The following is an 18,382-nucleotide window of genomic DNA, read 5'->3' as shown; positions in this document are numbered from 1 at the left end:
CTTGGTCTGCGCTCTCTGATTGCTTTTCTAGTTAGTTATTCATTTGTTATATTTCCAAAAGCATAAACTTCATCTTGGCACTAAAAGGAAAATCGTAAAATAGATGCAAAAAGAATATGTTAGTACTTGTTTGCAATAGCATCAGAAAGAAAGGACATTTTTAATGGAGATGTTTAGCAACAATATAAATGAGTATAACAGAATTGCCATCAGTTATTATTGTCCTTGCATACTGCATGTTCCTGGACAGTAACTCGCTGATAAGCAAACAAGAACACAGTCAGAATTCAATTTTATAAGCATTTCAGTTAGTAAAGTTAGTGACAGTACAATGTACACTGTGCACAGCAAGAAAGAAAATGAATATATATAGATATATTTAATACAGTTCTATCAACACGTTAAATCATATCATGCACAACATCGCCTCTTCGGCTGCCTTACAAGCTGCTTTGTTCCTGTACAATCAATAAAGGTATTTACAAATTCAACAAATATTCTACACATCTTTAAAAAAAAAAAACTTGATGCAAGTTAAGAGAAAAAAAAAATCTTGATCCCATCCAAAGGCCCTCAAGTTCAGTTAGTACAAGTGAATACTTTCATTCTAATGGTGATTGAACCGTGATCCGTGTCAGCACACACACGCCTACACTCAGAGATACATACATTCGTACTTTGCCATACAATCGGGTATTGTACATTGTGACTTTTAAAATGTTAACAGCTACATGTTCTGTGTGTTTAGCTTCTTGGACAAAGAAGCTGTGTCTTAAGGCAATGGGAAGTGTACAAATGACTCCTCCCTCCACAGAGTCCTCCTCTCGAGCATCCTCCGTCATCGGATGCGACTCCCGCGGCCGTGCTACCCTCACCAGAACCACAGGATGAGGCTTCACTCCTGGAGCATTGTTTGGAGCAAAAGGCACTACTTGAAGAGGAGCATGGTGGGAACTGAAACGAGCCGTTACACCCTCAGCGCTCCCCGCCGGCCTCCAGAGCAAAAACTCACTGCGATGGGGTCGCATGCAGGGCAAAGGTCGTGAGGTCGCATGATACGCCATGCAGCATTTCAGTTCCCGTTCAGCGCAGGTTGCAATCATTCACAATGAAGCAGTAACAGATGGGTATAAATGTATAAATTCAGATAGTTGAATTTATACAGATTCTTACAGGCTTTTGTGTTTGCAAAAATAAATGAAGGTTAAAAGTCCATTTACTATTTGAACTTTGTGGATAATAAAATAACCCATAAAAAAAAAAAGAAATATAGTTCAGATGAGCACTGCACAGTCCATACGAGGTTTGTGGTAAGAATTCAACACTTGTTAATATCAAAGTGTTAATTATTATATGGATTTAGGTCATATCAGGTGCATCATCCAAATGAAATTCCAGGTTGAACTACCATACTTATTTCCTTTCTGAACCCTACTTGACATATGGCATCACGATCACAAAGCCGCTCCACAAAGACTTCCAAGGCGCCGAGGAGTGGCTTAATTTTGTGCGTTCTGTCTGTGCGGTGCCGGGGATGGAAATGAAGCCATGCAATGTTGGAGCGGGGCTCTTGAGTGAGCTTGGGGGGGTGTGGCGGGGTGGAGCAGTCAGCGTACCACCTCATGTCGTCCTGCTAGGCTACACAAAGGAGTTCAAGGAGTTCATGGCGTAAGTGGGGGACGGGGCCTCCGAGCTCTCGTGGCCCTCAGCAGTGTCCCTGCTGGCGCTCTTTCCACTATACTGGCCGATAAATGAGCCGTCCTCGTTGAACTGTCCGTCTCCTCCTCCTCCCCCGTAGTCAACTAAACTGTCGTCACTGTTGTCCCTCTTAACTGTCGCGCTAGACGGCGTGCGGCTCCCTTTTAACGGTTTATGGTCCTCATTGTCACTAAAGGAGAAAATAACATGCAAGGTGTTACAGGTGAGATGATGCGACAAATGCAACAAAGGAGAACAGTGATCACTTTTTTTTTTAGATGGAGCGTTAAACTGCTGCTCTTCTCAGCAGATTAAAAACAAGCTGTCTCTTTAGGTCTTTCCTTAAGGAGCGACCGACCGTGAACATTTCTGCCAACTGTATGCATTTCCGAATTTGCTCCACGTCTAAAAAAAATTATCAGCAATGAATGATTACTTGGTTTCCATCAGGCAACAGGGGAACACAGCTCAAGCAATCACCGTGAAACCAAATATGAAGTGGTAAATGTGTTGTTTGACAAAAGGATCCTGCCCCCCAGCCCCATCCCGAGACAGAAGTGATGAAAAACTGAAAATCCAGGGCAATGATGTGATTACAGCCAAACACCCCCCCGCCAACCCAAAAGCAAGCATGATTAAAACAACACAGATTGGTAAAAAATGCATGACAGATCTGCAAAGAAGCTTTTCTTTGGATATCAGATACTCAAAAAACATTCCACATACATGAACATCAATGAGAGATGATCACGAAGCCCTCATGATGCTGAAATGCTTTTAAAGGAAATGTTTAGATGTTCATCCGCGAGTAAAAACATTTTTCCGGGCTAAAGCCAGACAATCGAAACAGTCGTGTATGTAAAATGCATGACGAAGGCTTCATGACCAAATGTTAAACTGAATGAGTTACAGTGAGCATTTTTCTCCATGGTGACCCAACTGACCTCCGACCCTCCGCCCACACACACACAAACACACACGTCACCCTTACCTGTCCTCAGACCTACACCCTGCGTTCAGATGAGGTGATCCAGCCGAGACCCACACGACACAACAGCCCCTCCAGGAGACAATTGCACCCCCCCCCCCACACACACACACCCCACACAAAGACTTTCTTCAAAACTGTGTGCATTTTAGCAAGCACACACTCCGCGTCATGTATGATCAGCTCTCCTGCAGTCAAACGACAACAGCTCTGTTAAGTCCCGCCTTTATTGACAGACTGTTCTTTAAACATCTCTGCTGGGACCGGACAATCACAAAGGCTCTATAACATTTATTTGCCCTGTGATTTAGTTGTTCACTGTTGTTGTTTTTTAAGTAAACATCTACCGGAGAGGTTTCCTGGCAGTGTCAATAAACAAATCAGTTTGAAAGGATAGTGATATTCTACATTTCTATCCTCTGTAACAAAATATTCTGCATCTTTAAGGGAGTAATATCCCCATCAAACATAGCATCACATCGCATGGAAAAATCCCACAGGTTTTCAACATATCCATTATTCTGCCTAGCAACTCCATTCTAACTTTATCGTCTTCAAAACACCTTGAACTATCTCTGTACCAGTCAACATTTTTAGTCAGACTTTACACTAAATGGAATTTCGAGGAATTTTCAGACTCTAGAGTGGGTGAGTTCATTATTATGATGGATAAATACTGTAAAACTTTTTTTTGAATTGTTATTTCACACCCATACCATTTACACAGAAACCCAAAAACATTTGCACATAATCTATCCGTGCTAGTTTGGACACGGACAGTTCAGAAGTCAGTAGACCTGAGACACCAGGAGCACCAGCGAACTGCGCCATAAGGGCCTGTGTCAAATGAAAATTTGCAAATTAGAAAAATTTCTATTTCTCCAGTGGGAATAAAAGTTTGAATCAGAGGGACAAATAACAATTTGCAGAAAAGAATGGTAAAAATGTAGAATATCACCAGCCTCACTATTAAACAGCGGCTAACTGTTCTAACCAGCACTTGTACACTCAGTGTTGGTTGTTTCTCTGAAACATGCTGATGATTTCATATAAGCTCCATATGCCTCTAATTTCTATATACTGTATATATATCTATATAGGAATATATATGAACACTAATTCTGTTGGACAAATCATTGCGTGGAGCTAGAATCATAGATCCCCATCCAATATTCACCCCGCGCATATCCCCAACTATATATACTGTGTGTGTTTGTGTGTGTGTGTGTAACAGCATAAATATATTTATGTAGACAGTACATAATACAAAAAGGAATATAAAATATAGAACAAAGACCATCTTATAAAGTGACCTGTAAAAACAAAATCATTATTTAAAACGCTAGCTATACAGAAGTAAAGTGCTTAATTTTTCTTCCTCTTGCGTGCATTTGGAGAAACAGCCTAGAGAGAGGATGCCGACGAGCAGAGCTGGCTAATTGCTGCAAATGACCGGGGATCCCTTCAGAATACACGAAGCGAGGTACTATGTATAGTACTGTACACAGGACTTACATATTTAGCTTATTCTTTGGAACACTCAGGGTCGGTTGAGAGTGAATCTAGGTTATATGTTCTTCTCCTGAAAGTCTTACTTAGAGGTTTAGATCAACACCTCGACTCCTAGAACCGTTTGAACCTGAAGAAACCGGCTTCACAAATGTCACACAAGTCCAACACAAGTTGCATCCAAGATTCCCGAACAAAAAATGTTGTGCTTCGAGGTGGTAGAAGTTCAGATGAGGGGACATTTTTTTTCTTCTTGTTTCCTGTCAGTGGTTATCCTGGGTCAGTTGACGGTCAGACATACATGTGGAGAAGAGACAGGGAATGCAGTATAGCTCCAGCCCGGCGCGAGAGAAAAGATCTGATCTGGGTAGAGAGCAGGGCACGGGGCAGGGGCTGATGGGTAAAAAAGAGCTGTGGGGCCTTCGGAGGCAAGAGCACTTTCTCTCACCTGTATTCCCCAAAAGTACAGTCATCCTCTTTCATTGGCTGAAACTCTGGGTCTGTGTGTGCGTCCTCCTTCTCTTTCACTAGAGAGACAAAAATACACACTTTATACAAAAATGTAGAAACAAGGCATTCATTATGGGAAGGCTTCTCCCTTGTTTTACTTCACTATACTGCAATACAGCCGTTCTATTCATCTCTGACTGCTTCAAACCACTGTTTAAAATGTTTGCCAACCGGATTGGCTTTGATATGAGAATGCTGCTCAGCCGTTAACTTATTCATATATTCTGATATATCGCAAAATGTCGCCCCCCTCCAGAAACACATCTCATTCAAACGTTCTCCCATTTTTATCTAGCAGAAGACTGTGGGGCTTAACCTCCACTCACCGGGGTATTTCCCTCCCTTATTCCTCTGGATGAAGCAGATGATGAGGAGGATCAGGATGAGCAGAGCGATGGCACACATGAGGCCGATGAACCACCCCTGAGTGGCGATGTCAACCTGTCTGCTCGCCACCGCTGGCCGGAGGAGAGGAGGAACACTTAGCATTTAACATTTAAACACATGAACTTTTCCCAGTGGAAAGGCGAAAAAGCATCAGCCGTCTTCAACCATAAATACTAAATGCGTTAAGAACACAGTAAGAAGCCGGGCTCTTTAGCATGTTCTTGTTAGACGCGTCACTTCATGAGTGGATCATGAATGATTATTGTAATGCAAAGAACATGATGGGCGAGTTAGAAACCGGTGAGCAAAAGGCACCTTGAATGCATTATTGAAACCACGTTAGTGCACAGTGTAAGACAAAGAGCACACACACACACACACACACAGACTACACACAAACACGTACTTCACACATGGGTTTACTGCGCGGGACATACGTAGCACACACTAAACTTATATGAGAATGATACCACTTCTTCACGTTGCTGCACACGCCTGGCACACGGATGGAGCGCCACATGTCTCTTAAACGCACGCCGGCCCGGGCTACGATCACACGTCTGCACAGAGTACTACACATTCTACACACTACACAGCGCAGGGTCAACCCGGACCACGGCGGAGGCAACCGCCCAGGAGACTGCCTCACCTGGGACAGTGACCACTAACTCCTCAGAGAGGTGAAGCGGCTGGTCGTGGCGACCTCTGGCCGCCAAACGCACCCTATAGGAGAGGCCCCCCTTTAAGCCCTTCAGCATAATGTTCTGAGAGCCGTTCACCAGCTCTTTCTGCCACTCCTCTTCACCTGTTCATGAAGAGAGGGATGTTTGAGGGAGAAACGGGGCGTGGGAGGTCATGACATCATTGGAACTAGTTACTTTAAAAAAAAAAAAAGTTACTGTGAGATTAGACTGCAGGCAATGGTGTCTACATTAGATATAGTTAATGGTGTGCATATGAATTATTACAGTGGCCCTGAAAGTTTGATGCGCTGCAACTTTAAAAAAAAAATGCTAACTTGATAGCACATGCAGCATTTCAAAGACAGGCCGCTGTGTGAGGAAATATAAATCCAGAAAAGCTGCACCCTTAGAGGGAGAAAATGACAAATGAGATGCTTCCTGTTTTTATTTGCCATCATTACTTATCAGTTGGTTCTACTGCTGGCTGGGCCAGACCCAAACTGAAGCATCTCTTTCTATACGAGTGACCAGGCAGTCTTTTTTTTTTCTCACATTCATGGCACTCAGAGGATGAACCCTCTTAGCGTGGCGATGTCCTGATTTGTCAGCTCTGCCTGTTTCACATGTTTTTTTTTTAGTATTTCTTTGCACATCTAAGAAATATTCTAATCAGAATATTCGCCTTGTCACTGGGCTCGTGTTGACTTTAATATTCAGCTCAGTGCAAAGCGAAACACTGATTGAGATGTTTTCATCATTTGCTTTTATTCCTATTTGCATGGGGTCTCTTAGGTTGCAGCGTGTTTATCCCCCCGGGGGCCACCATTAATTATATATGTGATGATGAACTAGATATGAAATGTCTTTGAGCGATAATCACAAGATGGCGTTTTTTGATGACAACAGTCTCTTAATTCCTGGGATGTGTGATTATGATAATCCCCAATGAAAGAGTCACAGTACAACTACACCCTCACTGCAGGTGGATGAAATAATGGAGAACACTTCAGTGGAATTCATTTGGCTTAACAAGAATATCTGTGTTGCTTTGATGTTTGTCTACATGAGATCCAGCAAGGCTCTCATGGGAGAGTATATACCAGAACTGGGATGCGACTCCAGTAAATACCAGAACTGGGTAATTAGCAGTCCAATCACAGACGTCCTGGTTTAACACCTCTGGGTCCGTGCTGGCAGGAGCCCCCATTGGAGGGGCGTGCCAACATTTCTATTCACCTGCACAAACCAATAATGAAGTAGGGGTCTCCTGCCGCCTGTGTGTGGAACTGACCCCCCCCCCCCCCCCCCCCAAAAAAAAGGGACAAAAAGGAGTATTTGCTTACTGTTTTGGTTTTTGTACTCTACATATACATTTTTCTCCGGCCCCCAGTACTCCCAACTGATCAGGGCCCCGCTCTCTTCAATCGAGGAGCTAACATTCCCAAAAGGACTCTCGGGCAGCGCTAAGCACACAGGAGAAAAGAAAACCATTAAGAGAGAAGCCTGCCGTTCAAAGGGCAATCAAATAACCACTTTGATATAATTATATTGGTAATAAATAGTCTTAGCGGCACTGAGTTTAGACCCTCACGGCCTAAACCAACAGACAGAAGCTCCTCTAACAAATCAGACAGGCAATGTGCTGAGATGACAGCAGCATCTGTACCCTGGTGGGGCGGACGGCTTGGACGAGACCGTGCAATGGGATGCGAGATTTGGGTGTTTCCTGTAAACAACATGGGAGAGGGGTAAAGACGTGCAACACGCGAGACACACACAGCAACGCAGGCAGAGACAGCACGGACACTGAAGCGATTATTCCCGGTGCACACAGTTCACCGGCATGCCGAGCAAACTCTTGCACACATGCGGAGGGATGCATTATCAGCAGCCACAGTTGTTTAGGAGGTCACGGGGGGTGGGGTGTCGCCAAAGATTGCTCATCACATGACATTAAAAAGGCTCGCGTCACAAAGTATCTTTATCTAACGCTTTGGGGAAAGAAATCTGATAGGAGGAAGAAAGCTCGGAGAGGAGGAGCGCAGGCTCGCCATGTGCTTTGAAGCAAAGGGCTGCATCTGTAAAGCATGACTCGAGATACCGCTGCTTCCTGTGCCCGGATCTATGCCAAACTGTGGTATCAGAGCTTGTAGAAGGAAAGAGGACACAGAAAACAGAGGTAGAGAAACACACACAAAGCCTACGTCACAGTACATAACATCAAGACGTCTGTGTTCATGCTGTTTAAAGGCGAGAGATGCCCGGTCTGCGGTTTCATAATGGCGCCGGCCACCTTGTGTGCACAACAATGCACCTGGATCACACTCAAGTTCCGCTAAACAAGGACATGGACGAAGAGCTCAGGGGCAGTACCAGTCGAAGGTTGGTGCACACCTTCCCCGGCGTCTAACCGATGGACATCATGCTACATAAAAGGCAATGCAATGGAATAGTGTGCAATATATACGGCAAATAGCAGATGGAGGAACTTTTCACAAAACACATGCCGTTATTCTGACTGGAAAGTAGAGCTGCAGCTAACACATTTTATTTTTTTCAATGAATTAATTCCTTAATGTGTAAACAACATAAAGAAAGTGGCATTAATCAGGTTAACTACGTCCCCAGTGTCGTCGTCTTGTGTCTCTTTGTCTGCGTTTGTCGACTTACCTTCATCCATGATGGTGACGGCCTCCTGAGAAACGGCCGGGCCCGCCCCCTTGGTTGTCTTTGCATTCAAATAGAACTTGTAGCGCGTGCTGTACTTGAGGTTGGACAGAGTGAACGCCGTCTCATTGGCGGGCAGTTCCACCTCCTCCATTGGGCCCAGCTCATTGGAGTTATTGACTTGCAGGGGGTGAAGGGTGGGTGACAAAGGCAGTGGGGGACGGGATGGTGATTGGAAGGTGGGGAGGCAAGTGGAATAGAGGTTTAAAGTTGGAACGCCCATGATGAAACAGGTGGAAATGAGAGCAATAAGAGGAGGAGAGTTCGGAAGAGGAAGGTGGAAAAAGTGGATTTGTTAATATAGCTCATCATTTAGGCATTAATAACGTGCTTAGGCTATTTTTCACATTTTATGGGACTCACCTGGCTGATACGTCAGGGTGTAACCGGTGATGCGTCCATTATGGGCGTGAGGCGGATTCCACTCAAGGGTCAGAGAGTCGAGGTTGAGCTCTGTGACTATCAGGGAAGTAGGAGCGCCCGGAACTGCACAAAACACATGATTAAAAACGTGCATAAAAGACCATCAAAGTCAAGCTAAATTCCCTCAAGTTCAAAAGGCTGTTTGCTTACTCAGAAATAATTGAGACATTTGGTCTGCATTTTGCTGAGTCATCGTAAATCATTGCGTTGTATTTAAACTTTTTAAATTAAAATGTCTTTACATATTCTCATCGCTTCTGTCTGGATTCTTGAATTAATAAAACGAGGAGTTTAAAGCTGAATCTACTTACTCAGCGTCTATCCATAGCTTCAACAAGTTTATGTCTAAACCAAAGTAAAATTTAGATTGTCTCTTTTAATAAAAACCTGCCAATTATACTTATAAGCATCTCCGATCTTTCAGACCGTGACATTAAAGTGCAGAGCAGGAGCATTAAAGGACATTAAAGACGACGCTTTAAATAAAGTGACATGTTGACAAAAAAAGGACTTGTCTCAATTTGCATTTCATAAATTGGATGAAAGAAATGGAAATAATTCCTCCCCCCCCTACCTCCTTCAAGCGTCTCAAACTGCTGAGTGGGGCTGGGGGGGCCCTCTCCCTTGCCGTTAAAGACCCTGACATTGAACAGGTAGACGCTGAAGGGATGCAGGCCGGGCAGCATCCCACGGCTGTGGTTCCCACTAAAGGTCAGGATCTGCTTCTCCGCATGATGGGGGTTGTGTTTGTGGAGGCTGCGCTCTCTCCAGTAGTAAACCTGGACCGTTTAGGGAGAGCGTGTTAGAGGGGGGGGGGGGGTCGCGTTTGATGCACGTTACAAACATGTGGTTTTTGTGCATTGCACCTTAAATCCTTTCAGATGTCCTCGTATTAACTTGGAGGGCAGAGGATCCCAGTGGACCGCCGCCACGGTGCTGTTCAGCGCGGCGGCGTGGACGTGTTCCGGAGCGGCGAGCGGCACTGTTACGACAGAGACGGAAGGTGCACAACATTACGGCAGGTTCGTAGAAGATCCTTGTACACAGTGCGTCTTTGGAGGGTCCGGTGGAACTCACAGTCCTCTCCTGAGTAGCCGTGGGCAACAGCGGGCTCAGGTCCAGTTCCGTGGTCATTCACAGCCTGAACCTTTAGCTCGTAAGGAACAAATGTGGGCGTTCCAGACACGACAAATCTCGACTTATTAGCCACAGTCACTGTGGTCCAATCGCTGTCCACCGACCTCTGCCTCCACATCACTTTATAGTAAAGCCCCGGCCCGTTAGACTGGAGAGCTGACAGGGGCTGCAGAACGTAAACCCAGCTCAGATGTCAATATGTGAGCAGGTATGTTACGGGTTTTGAACTAAATTAAATTAAATCAAAATGATGGATGGATTTTTCTTACCTTCCACGAGATTACAAGATTGTCATGTTCGGTTCCAACCCCATGTACACCTGTTGGGTTTTCATCTGGAGCTAAAAAAAACAACAACAACAACAACAACAAACAAATCAAGCATCATCTCAAGAAAAGCCTTTAACCGAGGCTCCAAAATGTCCGTCAGAACCGAGCCATTTCTGATTCACTACGATCAAGAACAATCCATGGGCTGAGGCGGCTGAGCCCGTACCTGCGGCCTCAGTCTTGAACCCTCTGGAGGGCGAGCTGGGGTCGCTGAAGCCAAAGGCGTTGACGGCTACGACTCTGAAGGTGTAGTGGACGTAGGGGGACAGTTTGAGGTGAGCCGTCGTCTTCGTTCCGGAGACCTCGGTGAGATTACGCCACTGGCTGCGGTGGTGCAGAGAGTCCTCGTACTGGATCAGAAATTCTGTGCCAAACGGAAAGCAGACGCATTCTCTGCAGCTGCAACACTTTGTGCGTCGCCCGGGTATATTTGTAGAACTCAGTGAGTACGCTGACTATCGTATTAAGGATACTGTAACTCAATAAGCAAAAGGCTTTGCTAAAATATATCCGCATGTGCTACCTCAGATAATGATTTCAGGCTTCAAGGGAATGGGGGGGATTATCAATGTTGTCAGAAAATGATTGGCGCGCCGAGCTGCATCGACTAACAGCCGGGGAGAAGCCGATTATGCTGCAGCAGTGGTTTGAGGGATTCCTCTGGACGGTTGGATATTTTTTAATGCAGCTAAAAAGATTTCTCCAGCTGCTGTTAAATGTCATTGGAGACACTGTGAACTCTATCAGGCCTAGTGAATCTGAAATGACAGAATTCAAGTTCTGTTGAACTCAAGCGTGCACACAGAGGCGCCCTTAATACTTGGGACCTACTCTGAATAGGACTGTTATTCTCATCCCCAGGGGTCCATGTGAGCTGAACGCTCTTCTTTTTCGGGTCTGTCAGCTCGAGGTCAGTCGGCGGGTCGGGTCGCTCTGGCAGAGAAACAGCACATCAAAAGCACAGTCACAATTAATGAATATTAAAAGTCTCATGTCATGAGAATGTGAGGCAAAAGAGGAGCAATCAGGATCCAAGATGAGAACGCTTAACTTTACACTTATTTCTTCAGTCTATACGAGATGCCATTTGTCCTACGATACACATGCAGACACTGCATCATGCATATGAAATGACAGATCCTCAAGTGAGCATTCTCCATAATCAGTCTGCAAAAAAATAGAGTCCGAGGCTTAGGTTTAGAAATTGGGATAATAAAATAGAACACATGCTTGGAATAAATAAGTGATGAGGAGATTGTTCAAAAGATCCCCAAGAGGTACAAATGCGCAAACGTCTGCTTCACGTAATATCGGTGCAATCAGGTTTGAATGGAATTCGCTTCACTTTGACTAAATGCGTAAAATCTGCATCATCGGCGAAATGGACGCAACAAATGCAATCCGTTTAAAAGAAACACATGGGGAAAAAAAAAAACACCTTGAAGATACAAAGTAGGTAAAGCCAACAGAAAAAAAAAAAAAAGTGTCATGATTGTCAAAAACTAAAACTCCAGGCCACAACATGCTTGACAGGAACAGCCAAACACAGAACACAAGCCCATGTCAGCGGAGCAAACGTGGGGCGCTGTGGGTTTTACCGTAGACAACAGCTGGTGTCGGCGTGGCCTCTGGCGGAAAGGAGGGTGGGAGTAAAACACTGAGTTTAGCGGCCAGCCGGCCATAATGAGACAAAAGATTATCTGGCTTGTTGAGAAGGTGACAATCAAATCATCTCGCTGCTGACAAGATGAACACGGCTCAGTGGACTCTCCAGCCGTTGAGCTCGAATCGGCTGGAAGACGATCCGTTGTGCGAGCTATTGGAGACTTCAACGGCGTGTGAGATGGTTCTATAGTCGGAGACGTTGAGCTCCCGCTGAAGCGGACTTACCGACAACAGTGAGCTCAGCGCTGGCTGAGTCCTGGTCCAGGGAGGTGTTCATGATGCAGGTGTAAACTCCCGCATCGCTCTCTGTCACATCAGTGATGGTGAGGCTGTCAGAGTCTACAATCAACCTGTAAGGAAAAGAAGGCGTCGTCAAAGCGCCATCTGAAAACGTCAGCGCAATGTCTTCCACACCCTCCGTTCGATATCGACTGGTCGCTGTCGTAGAGAGACAAACGGCGGGTTAACGGCTCTGACGCCTCACCTCTCATCGTCGGGCAGCTCTCCGTTGTCTTTGAGCCAGGTCATCGTGGGGATGAGCGAGGGGTCGTGCATCACCTTGCATTCAAACACAGCAGACCTGCCCCTCCGGACCTCTTTGTACTCTGGCTGCCTCACGATCCGGGTCGGCTCTGATGGGAGGAATCAAAAGAATCCGTCAGTAGACAAAAGCTATGAGAAATTCAAACCTTAAGATTTGGGCTGCAACTATGAGTTAGACGATCACCGACCACCGTAATAAAAATGTCAAAACCCGTGAAGCGTCTGACTAAATTGTCTGTTTACATGACGTGTCCTTCAGGAGGAGAGCTGCCCGCTGTGAGCTCGCCATCAGCAGTCAGCACAACAGATTTCACACAGAGGATTTGCCGAGAGGTGATTTTTGTTGTTGTTGTTTTTAATCTAGACCTTGCTTTTGAACAGGACAACAATATTAATTGTGTCCTTAGGCAGATGCATCGTTTCCATGTCTTATACTATAATATTAAGATCCTTGATGCGCAAACACTCTCACCTTTGACCTCCAGGTAGACGTGATTCTCGTAGATGCCGAGGCTGTTGCTCGCCACGCAGGTGTATTTGCCGCTGTTATTTGCGTGAGCTCCGCCTATCTCTAATGTGCCGTTGTCATGAATGATGTAAGGGTATCCATCGAGAGTGCTGGACCGGCTGCCTTTGAACCTGAAACAGAGAGTCTGAGCTTCATACAGGTAAACAATGCAGCACACACACATCTTCTGCTAAAGGTTCATTAACTCACCATGAAACTTCAGGGATGGGCGACCCAAAGGAAGCGCAGTCTATCAGAGCTCGGTGATTTTTGATGACCTGGTAGACTTTGTTGCTTGCCGTCAGCACTCTGGGCGGTTCCGCTGCGATGACAGGGCAGCAGTTATTGCCACGTTTATCGCTCTCTCGGAAACCAGTGTGGACGGAAGACAGCGGCGTAATGCAAATGGGTTTCACGATGCTTACAGAGCACATTGATGAAGGCGTTGGACATGAGGTAACCGTAGTTGTTGGAGACATTACACTGGTAGACGGCACTGGATTCCGTCTGCACGTCCGTGAAGATGATGGTGTCGTCCTCCACCTTTCTACTGGGATCCTTCGGAGAATCTGTTCACGGAAACGTTGGCTGAGCCTTGTAAAACAACTTTGTGCAGCGACCACGTGTCATTAAAAACTCCAAAATGTGTCCATCGCAGCAATTACTGATTATTGATTATTATCAAATCAGATTGGATAAGGAACTTTCAATGCATATGTTCAATTTGCATTTCAAATCACATGAATAAATAATGCCAGTGAAAGGAATTGGTGAAAATATCAATGACCAGCTTGCACTCACTCTCTATGGGGAGGCCATTCATAGCCCAGGTGATGGAGGGCTTGGGCGTGCCGCTGGCCCGGCAGGTCAGCACACCGTTCTCTCCTGGAGCTAGAACAAGGTTCCTGGGGGGGTCGCTGATCCAATACGGGGCAGCTGAAAATAGAAGTGTAAACAGAAGGCTCGAGAGTCAATCACTAAGCACACTGTTGGAATTTGTGCATAAATCAACTCCAATAAGGAGGGGGGGGGGGGGTGAAGAGACTTAGATAAGGTGAGCGAACAGCGCCATCATGGACGCACCTTTGACCATGACGTGGATGGTGTGGTGCACCGAGCCGAGCTGATTCCTGGCCACGCAGCGGTAATCTCCTGCATCAGACTCTGATACGTTCACAATGCGAAGGGCTCGCTGGTGATGCAGAAAAGATGCGCGCCTGGTTGGGAGATCGCCGCTCACTTTGGCCCAGGAGATTTCAGGGGTGGGCCTGGAATCAAAGGAAGAGGGAGGATATCGAGCGCGGTGATTAAACTCGAGCAGGTGGGCACTTGAGGCTTTGAGGACTGAAGCAGTGGCAGATTTTTTTTTTCTTTTTTTCCACTTACAGCCCTTCAGCAACGCATTCCATTTCCAGCACCTGCCCTCTCAATACTGTCTTGGAAATGAAGGGGCCAGATGGGATGAGAAATGTTGGCTTCCTCTCATCGGCTGGGTCTTCTGTGGTCACACACAGATTGAGGATGAAAATCATTTCCAAAAAAAAAAAGGTTCAGGCCATTCACAGTAATGAAACCTCGCCTCTAAAAAGTGTGTAACCACAATGCACGGATTGTATGGTTAGTTGTAAAATGTATGACCATGTTGTGTTTAATTACATAGCCTTGTGTCCACTGGGATTATAATCAACACTAAAATGATGCTGCATCTCAGCAGTTCATGTGATAAACGAGCAAAGAAAAAAAAAAAATCGGACCAAATCTTTATGGTGAAGATGATAACGGAATTTGTGAGGAATTTGATGATGCATCATTCTGGTTAGCTCGTGTGTGGTGCCGTGCAGACAAAGGGACATAACGGGAGCAACGAGGGACGTGACGGCAGGGAAAGGGTGATTCTGAAAATTACAACTGAAGCTGACGGAGACAAAGGAGGGGTTAAGAAAATCTGATTTATATTTTAAAGGGGTAAATAGGGGAAAGTTTTTGATTGGACAGAGCAGGAATGACAGAGGGACAGGAAATTAAATTTGATTTAAGGGTTGGGGTTAGTGGTAGCTATGGTCTGAGCCCCTACGTTAGGGTTAGACACTAGAGGGCGGTAGAGGTCACTCCTAAATACAGCAGGAGATGTCGAAAGGCCTCGGGGAGGGGGGCCGCCAGGTTGAAGGAAAAGTGTTAGTGGGTAAATAAGTTCCAGAGCTCCAGGTTGGTGGGTAAGCATTGGGGAAGAGTACGACAACTCACCCCTAAATAAATCAGTGTCATTGTAAAAAGCTGCCATTGTGTCATTGATCGCATCCACTGCAACACAACAGAAAAAATCGACACACAAACTGAAATCATCAGGCACATGAAAACAAAACTGCATTGAAAAAATCCAAGAACAGAACCTGAAATGACTCAAAACTCAAACGGCTGCAATCTGGGGGGCGACGGCGGAATGAATGAGGATGAACTCGGCCTCCAAATGCAAATGAGCCGCCTTTCATGTGGACCTCATTGGACACGCGCCAGTCATTTCAGCCATGCCAGGTCCTTTTCACCTCCGGCAACATCTGACTTCCTTTATCATTACGCACACAGTCGCACTTACTGCTGAGGACCTTGACGCTGATGGGTTGTTTCTGCTGGATGGTTTGTGTATACGGGAAGCGGGCGTAGCAGATGTAGTCGTTCCGTGAATCCTCCCGGAGAACATTAGCGAAGTAAAGGTCTCCGTTCAGGGACTGGGACACCCTGCTGCTCTGAGGCAGCTTCTGGAAGTCTGAAAAAGCACCGCAAATTGCACACGGAAGGTTAAATGCGCGACTGCATGTGCAGTCTTTTCTCTAAAGAGTGCGTTCCTTTCATTTCATTGATGAAGATGCTAATTCTAAAAATCCAAACACTGCCAAGGAGTATTTTAGAGCCTGACACGTCATACTGTAAGAAAACCTGAGCTCAAACCAATTCTTGCATGCAGTTAAGACATCATATTTCATGAATGCAAGCGCTCACAATTGTCCATCCAGAATATGATGGGCGGAGGCAGGCCAGCAGGGGGTCGGCACGGCAGCACCAATGGCACGCCCTCCTGAACGACGATTGGCTTGATTCTCTGCTTTGACCACAAAGGGGATCCTGGAGTGTTTGGAGAAGGATTCAGCCATCAGCGGGAGAGCAGTTTTTAGAATTTGACATGAAATATGTCGACATGACACACGAAGAAGTGAAATTCAGGATCACAGATAGAATGAGATAAATGCGATACAGGAAAGATGGGAGACAGGTGTGATAAATAGAGATGAAATGACAGGGCACTCACTGGACTGCCGCACTACCATGTTGTTGGAGACAGCAGTGCCGTGCGTGTTCCTTGCCGTACACTGGTAAACACACTCGTACTGTTCGGCTTTCACTCTGTTGATGTCCACCACAAGGGTCCCGGAGTTGGGCCTCAAGGTCACGTCGGGGTCTTCGTCGATGTCGAAGTGAGTTCCGTTTCTCGTCCAGGAGAAACTGCAGGAGCAGAAACCAAGCCAGTGTCAGAGTGCTGATGACACACTGAATATAGGACAGAATGAGCAAAGCTGCTTGCTGGCTGTGAGCTTTGGGTTCAGGGGTAAAGTAAAGCCTTTCGTCCCGGCAAGTGCAGAAGAGCAAGTGTTTGTGGGCTTGCAGTACTGGCACCACTGAGATAAGTCAAGGAGAGAGGATAATATAAAGTTTTATATACTTCCTGCCACTTCCTGGCTGTTTAACAGAGGCTTTTCACAGAAATAAACATTGCACCACAAAGGCAAAATCAGATTTCACACATTCTTACCTGGGGTGAGGATTCCCCTTCGCCTCGCAATGGATTATAATATTCTCTCGCGGGTCGATGATGTAATCCTTGGGTGACTGGCGCGTAATCGTTGGCGGCTGCGGCACTAAAGGCGTTCAGAAACCGGGTGATATTCAATGAGGACATTGTGTTTTTGCTGCTTTACCACACTGAAACCAGCCAGATGGCTGTTTAATGACAGACAGAAGAAAAAAGCTCATAACATGGACAACAGCAAAAAATAAAAATAAATAAAAGCATGCAGATATCAAAGGTGCATTTGACTTTACTCTAATGATCCGAGGCTTAATGCATTCCTGTGAGTGCCGGGGAAAGAACTAATGGTCTGTGACAAAACAAATGATATAAGAACGCATGCTTCTTGCAATATTGCTGTTTGGAAAAATGCTCCACCACTGTAATAACACACTCAACAAAAGAAAGAGATAGACCAATGCACACAATATATGAAACCACACTCCAAAGGATATAAAAAAAACCAGATCATAAAGCAAAAATATAGTTAAAAAGCATCCTATATAATCTTTAATGCACACAGCAAAAAGAAAAATGCAAACAAAAACTCTCCACTGAGTTCACACTAATACGAGACTTACATCCCTCCAGAACTTTAGGGTTTTCCCCAAGAATCAGCAAACGAAGGGAAATAATGACAGTCAAGAGATCGAGGCATCAGTGGAGAAAACATCTTCCAATATTATTTCTAATTCAAATTCAGGATCCGGCCCCTTACGGTCTAGAGGGACCTCCAGCGCCGCAGCCAGGTGCCCCAGGACCAGGACCAGCAGGGCCGCGTCCATCCTTCTCCTCTCCATCATGGGACTGTGACGCAAAGCTCTACCGAATTACAGCGACGCCCCGCCCCTCTGCTCATTCGCAAGTGTCCGAGGACGCGAGCACATTCACAACTGCAGGGAGACAAAGACAGAAAGGGGGGGGATGAGAGGATGGAACAGAGGCGACTGGGCCGAGCAGAGCTTCCAGTTACTGTGGCCATTAATCATGAACGTAGTGTTTGTTCATAAGCTGGCGAGAGGAAGAGAGGAGACACACACACTGTACGTCTGGCCAGAGATCAATGTTCATTGCAGTGCAGTTTGCTGGAAGCTATCTTTTATGATCGAGTGCATTCCAACGCCGGCCGACACGACCAACGCGAGCTTATTTTGCTGGGCTCATCGCCGCCGTGGCCGCGATTCCATTAGACTTCTCTGCCGCATCGATCACATGAGCTGGCAGTCGACGTGACAAAGGACAAAAGTGAAAAGTCTCATTTAAGTCTCAGCCTCATCAATTTGATTGACTTGGCTGATGTAGCCAGCTGATCGGCGGCGTGGTCTCATTTCAGTCGCCGAGCCATCGTCCTTTCATCGGCAGATGTTTGTCATCTCAGCGGAGGTCACAAGGTCAACCGGGAATTCGGGTCTTGAAAATGAACTGAGAACTGTC

The 18,382-nt window shown here is 45.8% G+C and overlaps 1 protein-coding gene across 1 annotated transcript; it reads right to left on the bottom strand.

Annotated features, from left to right (window-relative positions):
- Positions 1-1,638: 1,638 nt before the first annotated feature.
- On the bottom strand, positions 1,639-17,751 carry LOC137893753 (neuronal cell adhesion molecule-like). Its single transcript, XM_068739186.1, has 29 exons — positions 17,667-17,751; positions 16,913-17,018; positions 16,412-16,605; positions 16,105-16,227; positions 15,701-15,871; positions 15,352-15,408; positions 14,494-14,605; positions 14,191-14,375; positions 13,909-14,043; positions 13,533-13,676; positions 13,318-13,429; positions 13,072-13,238; positions 12,541-12,688; positions 12,282-12,406; positions 11,990-12,019; positions 11,223-11,324; positions 10,558-10,755; positions 10,332-10,402; positions 10,003-10,228; positions 9,792-9,907; positions 9,500-9,704; positions 8,866-8,988; positions 8,446-8,622; positions 7,442-7,501; positions 7,119-7,238; positions 5,742-5,897; positions 5,032-5,163; positions 4,644-4,722; positions 1,639-1,888 (listed from the first exon to the last, which is right to left on the bottom strand). Exons 1-29 carry the CDS (start codon positions 17,749-17,751, stop codon positions 1,639-1,641), a joined length of 3,909 nt encoding a protein of 1,302 aa, XP_068595287.1.
- Between the last annotated feature and the right edge of the window lie 631 nt (positions 17,752-18,382).

The sequence above is a fragment of the Brachionichthys hirsutus genome, chromosome 5 (genome assembly GCF_040956055.1).
Source record: "Brachionichthys hirsutus isolate HB-005 chromosome 5, CSIRO-AGI_Bhir_v1, whole genome shotgun sequence".
Lineage (NCBI taxonomy): Eukaryota > Metazoa > Chordata > Actinopteri > Lophiiformes > Brachionichthyidae > Brachionichthys > Brachionichthys hirsutus.
Note: the sequence above shows the minus strand (reverse complement) of the source record. Positions and strands in the feature narration are given on the sequence as shown.

Coding starts and splice junctions, on each gene's coding strand:
- LOC137893753 (XM_068739186.1), bottom strand. CDS start 17,751: ATGATGGAGAGGAGAAGGATGGACGCGGCCCTGCTGGTCCTGGTCCTG. Junction 15,872..16,104: donor CATATTCTGGATGGACAATT/GTGAGCGCTTGC, acceptor GTGCTTTTTCAG/ACTTCCAGAAGCTGCCTCAG. Junction 14,376..14,493: donor GAATGCGTTGCTGAAGGGCT/GTAAGTGGAAAA, acceptor CTTTGATTCCAG/GCCCACCCCTGAAATCTCCT.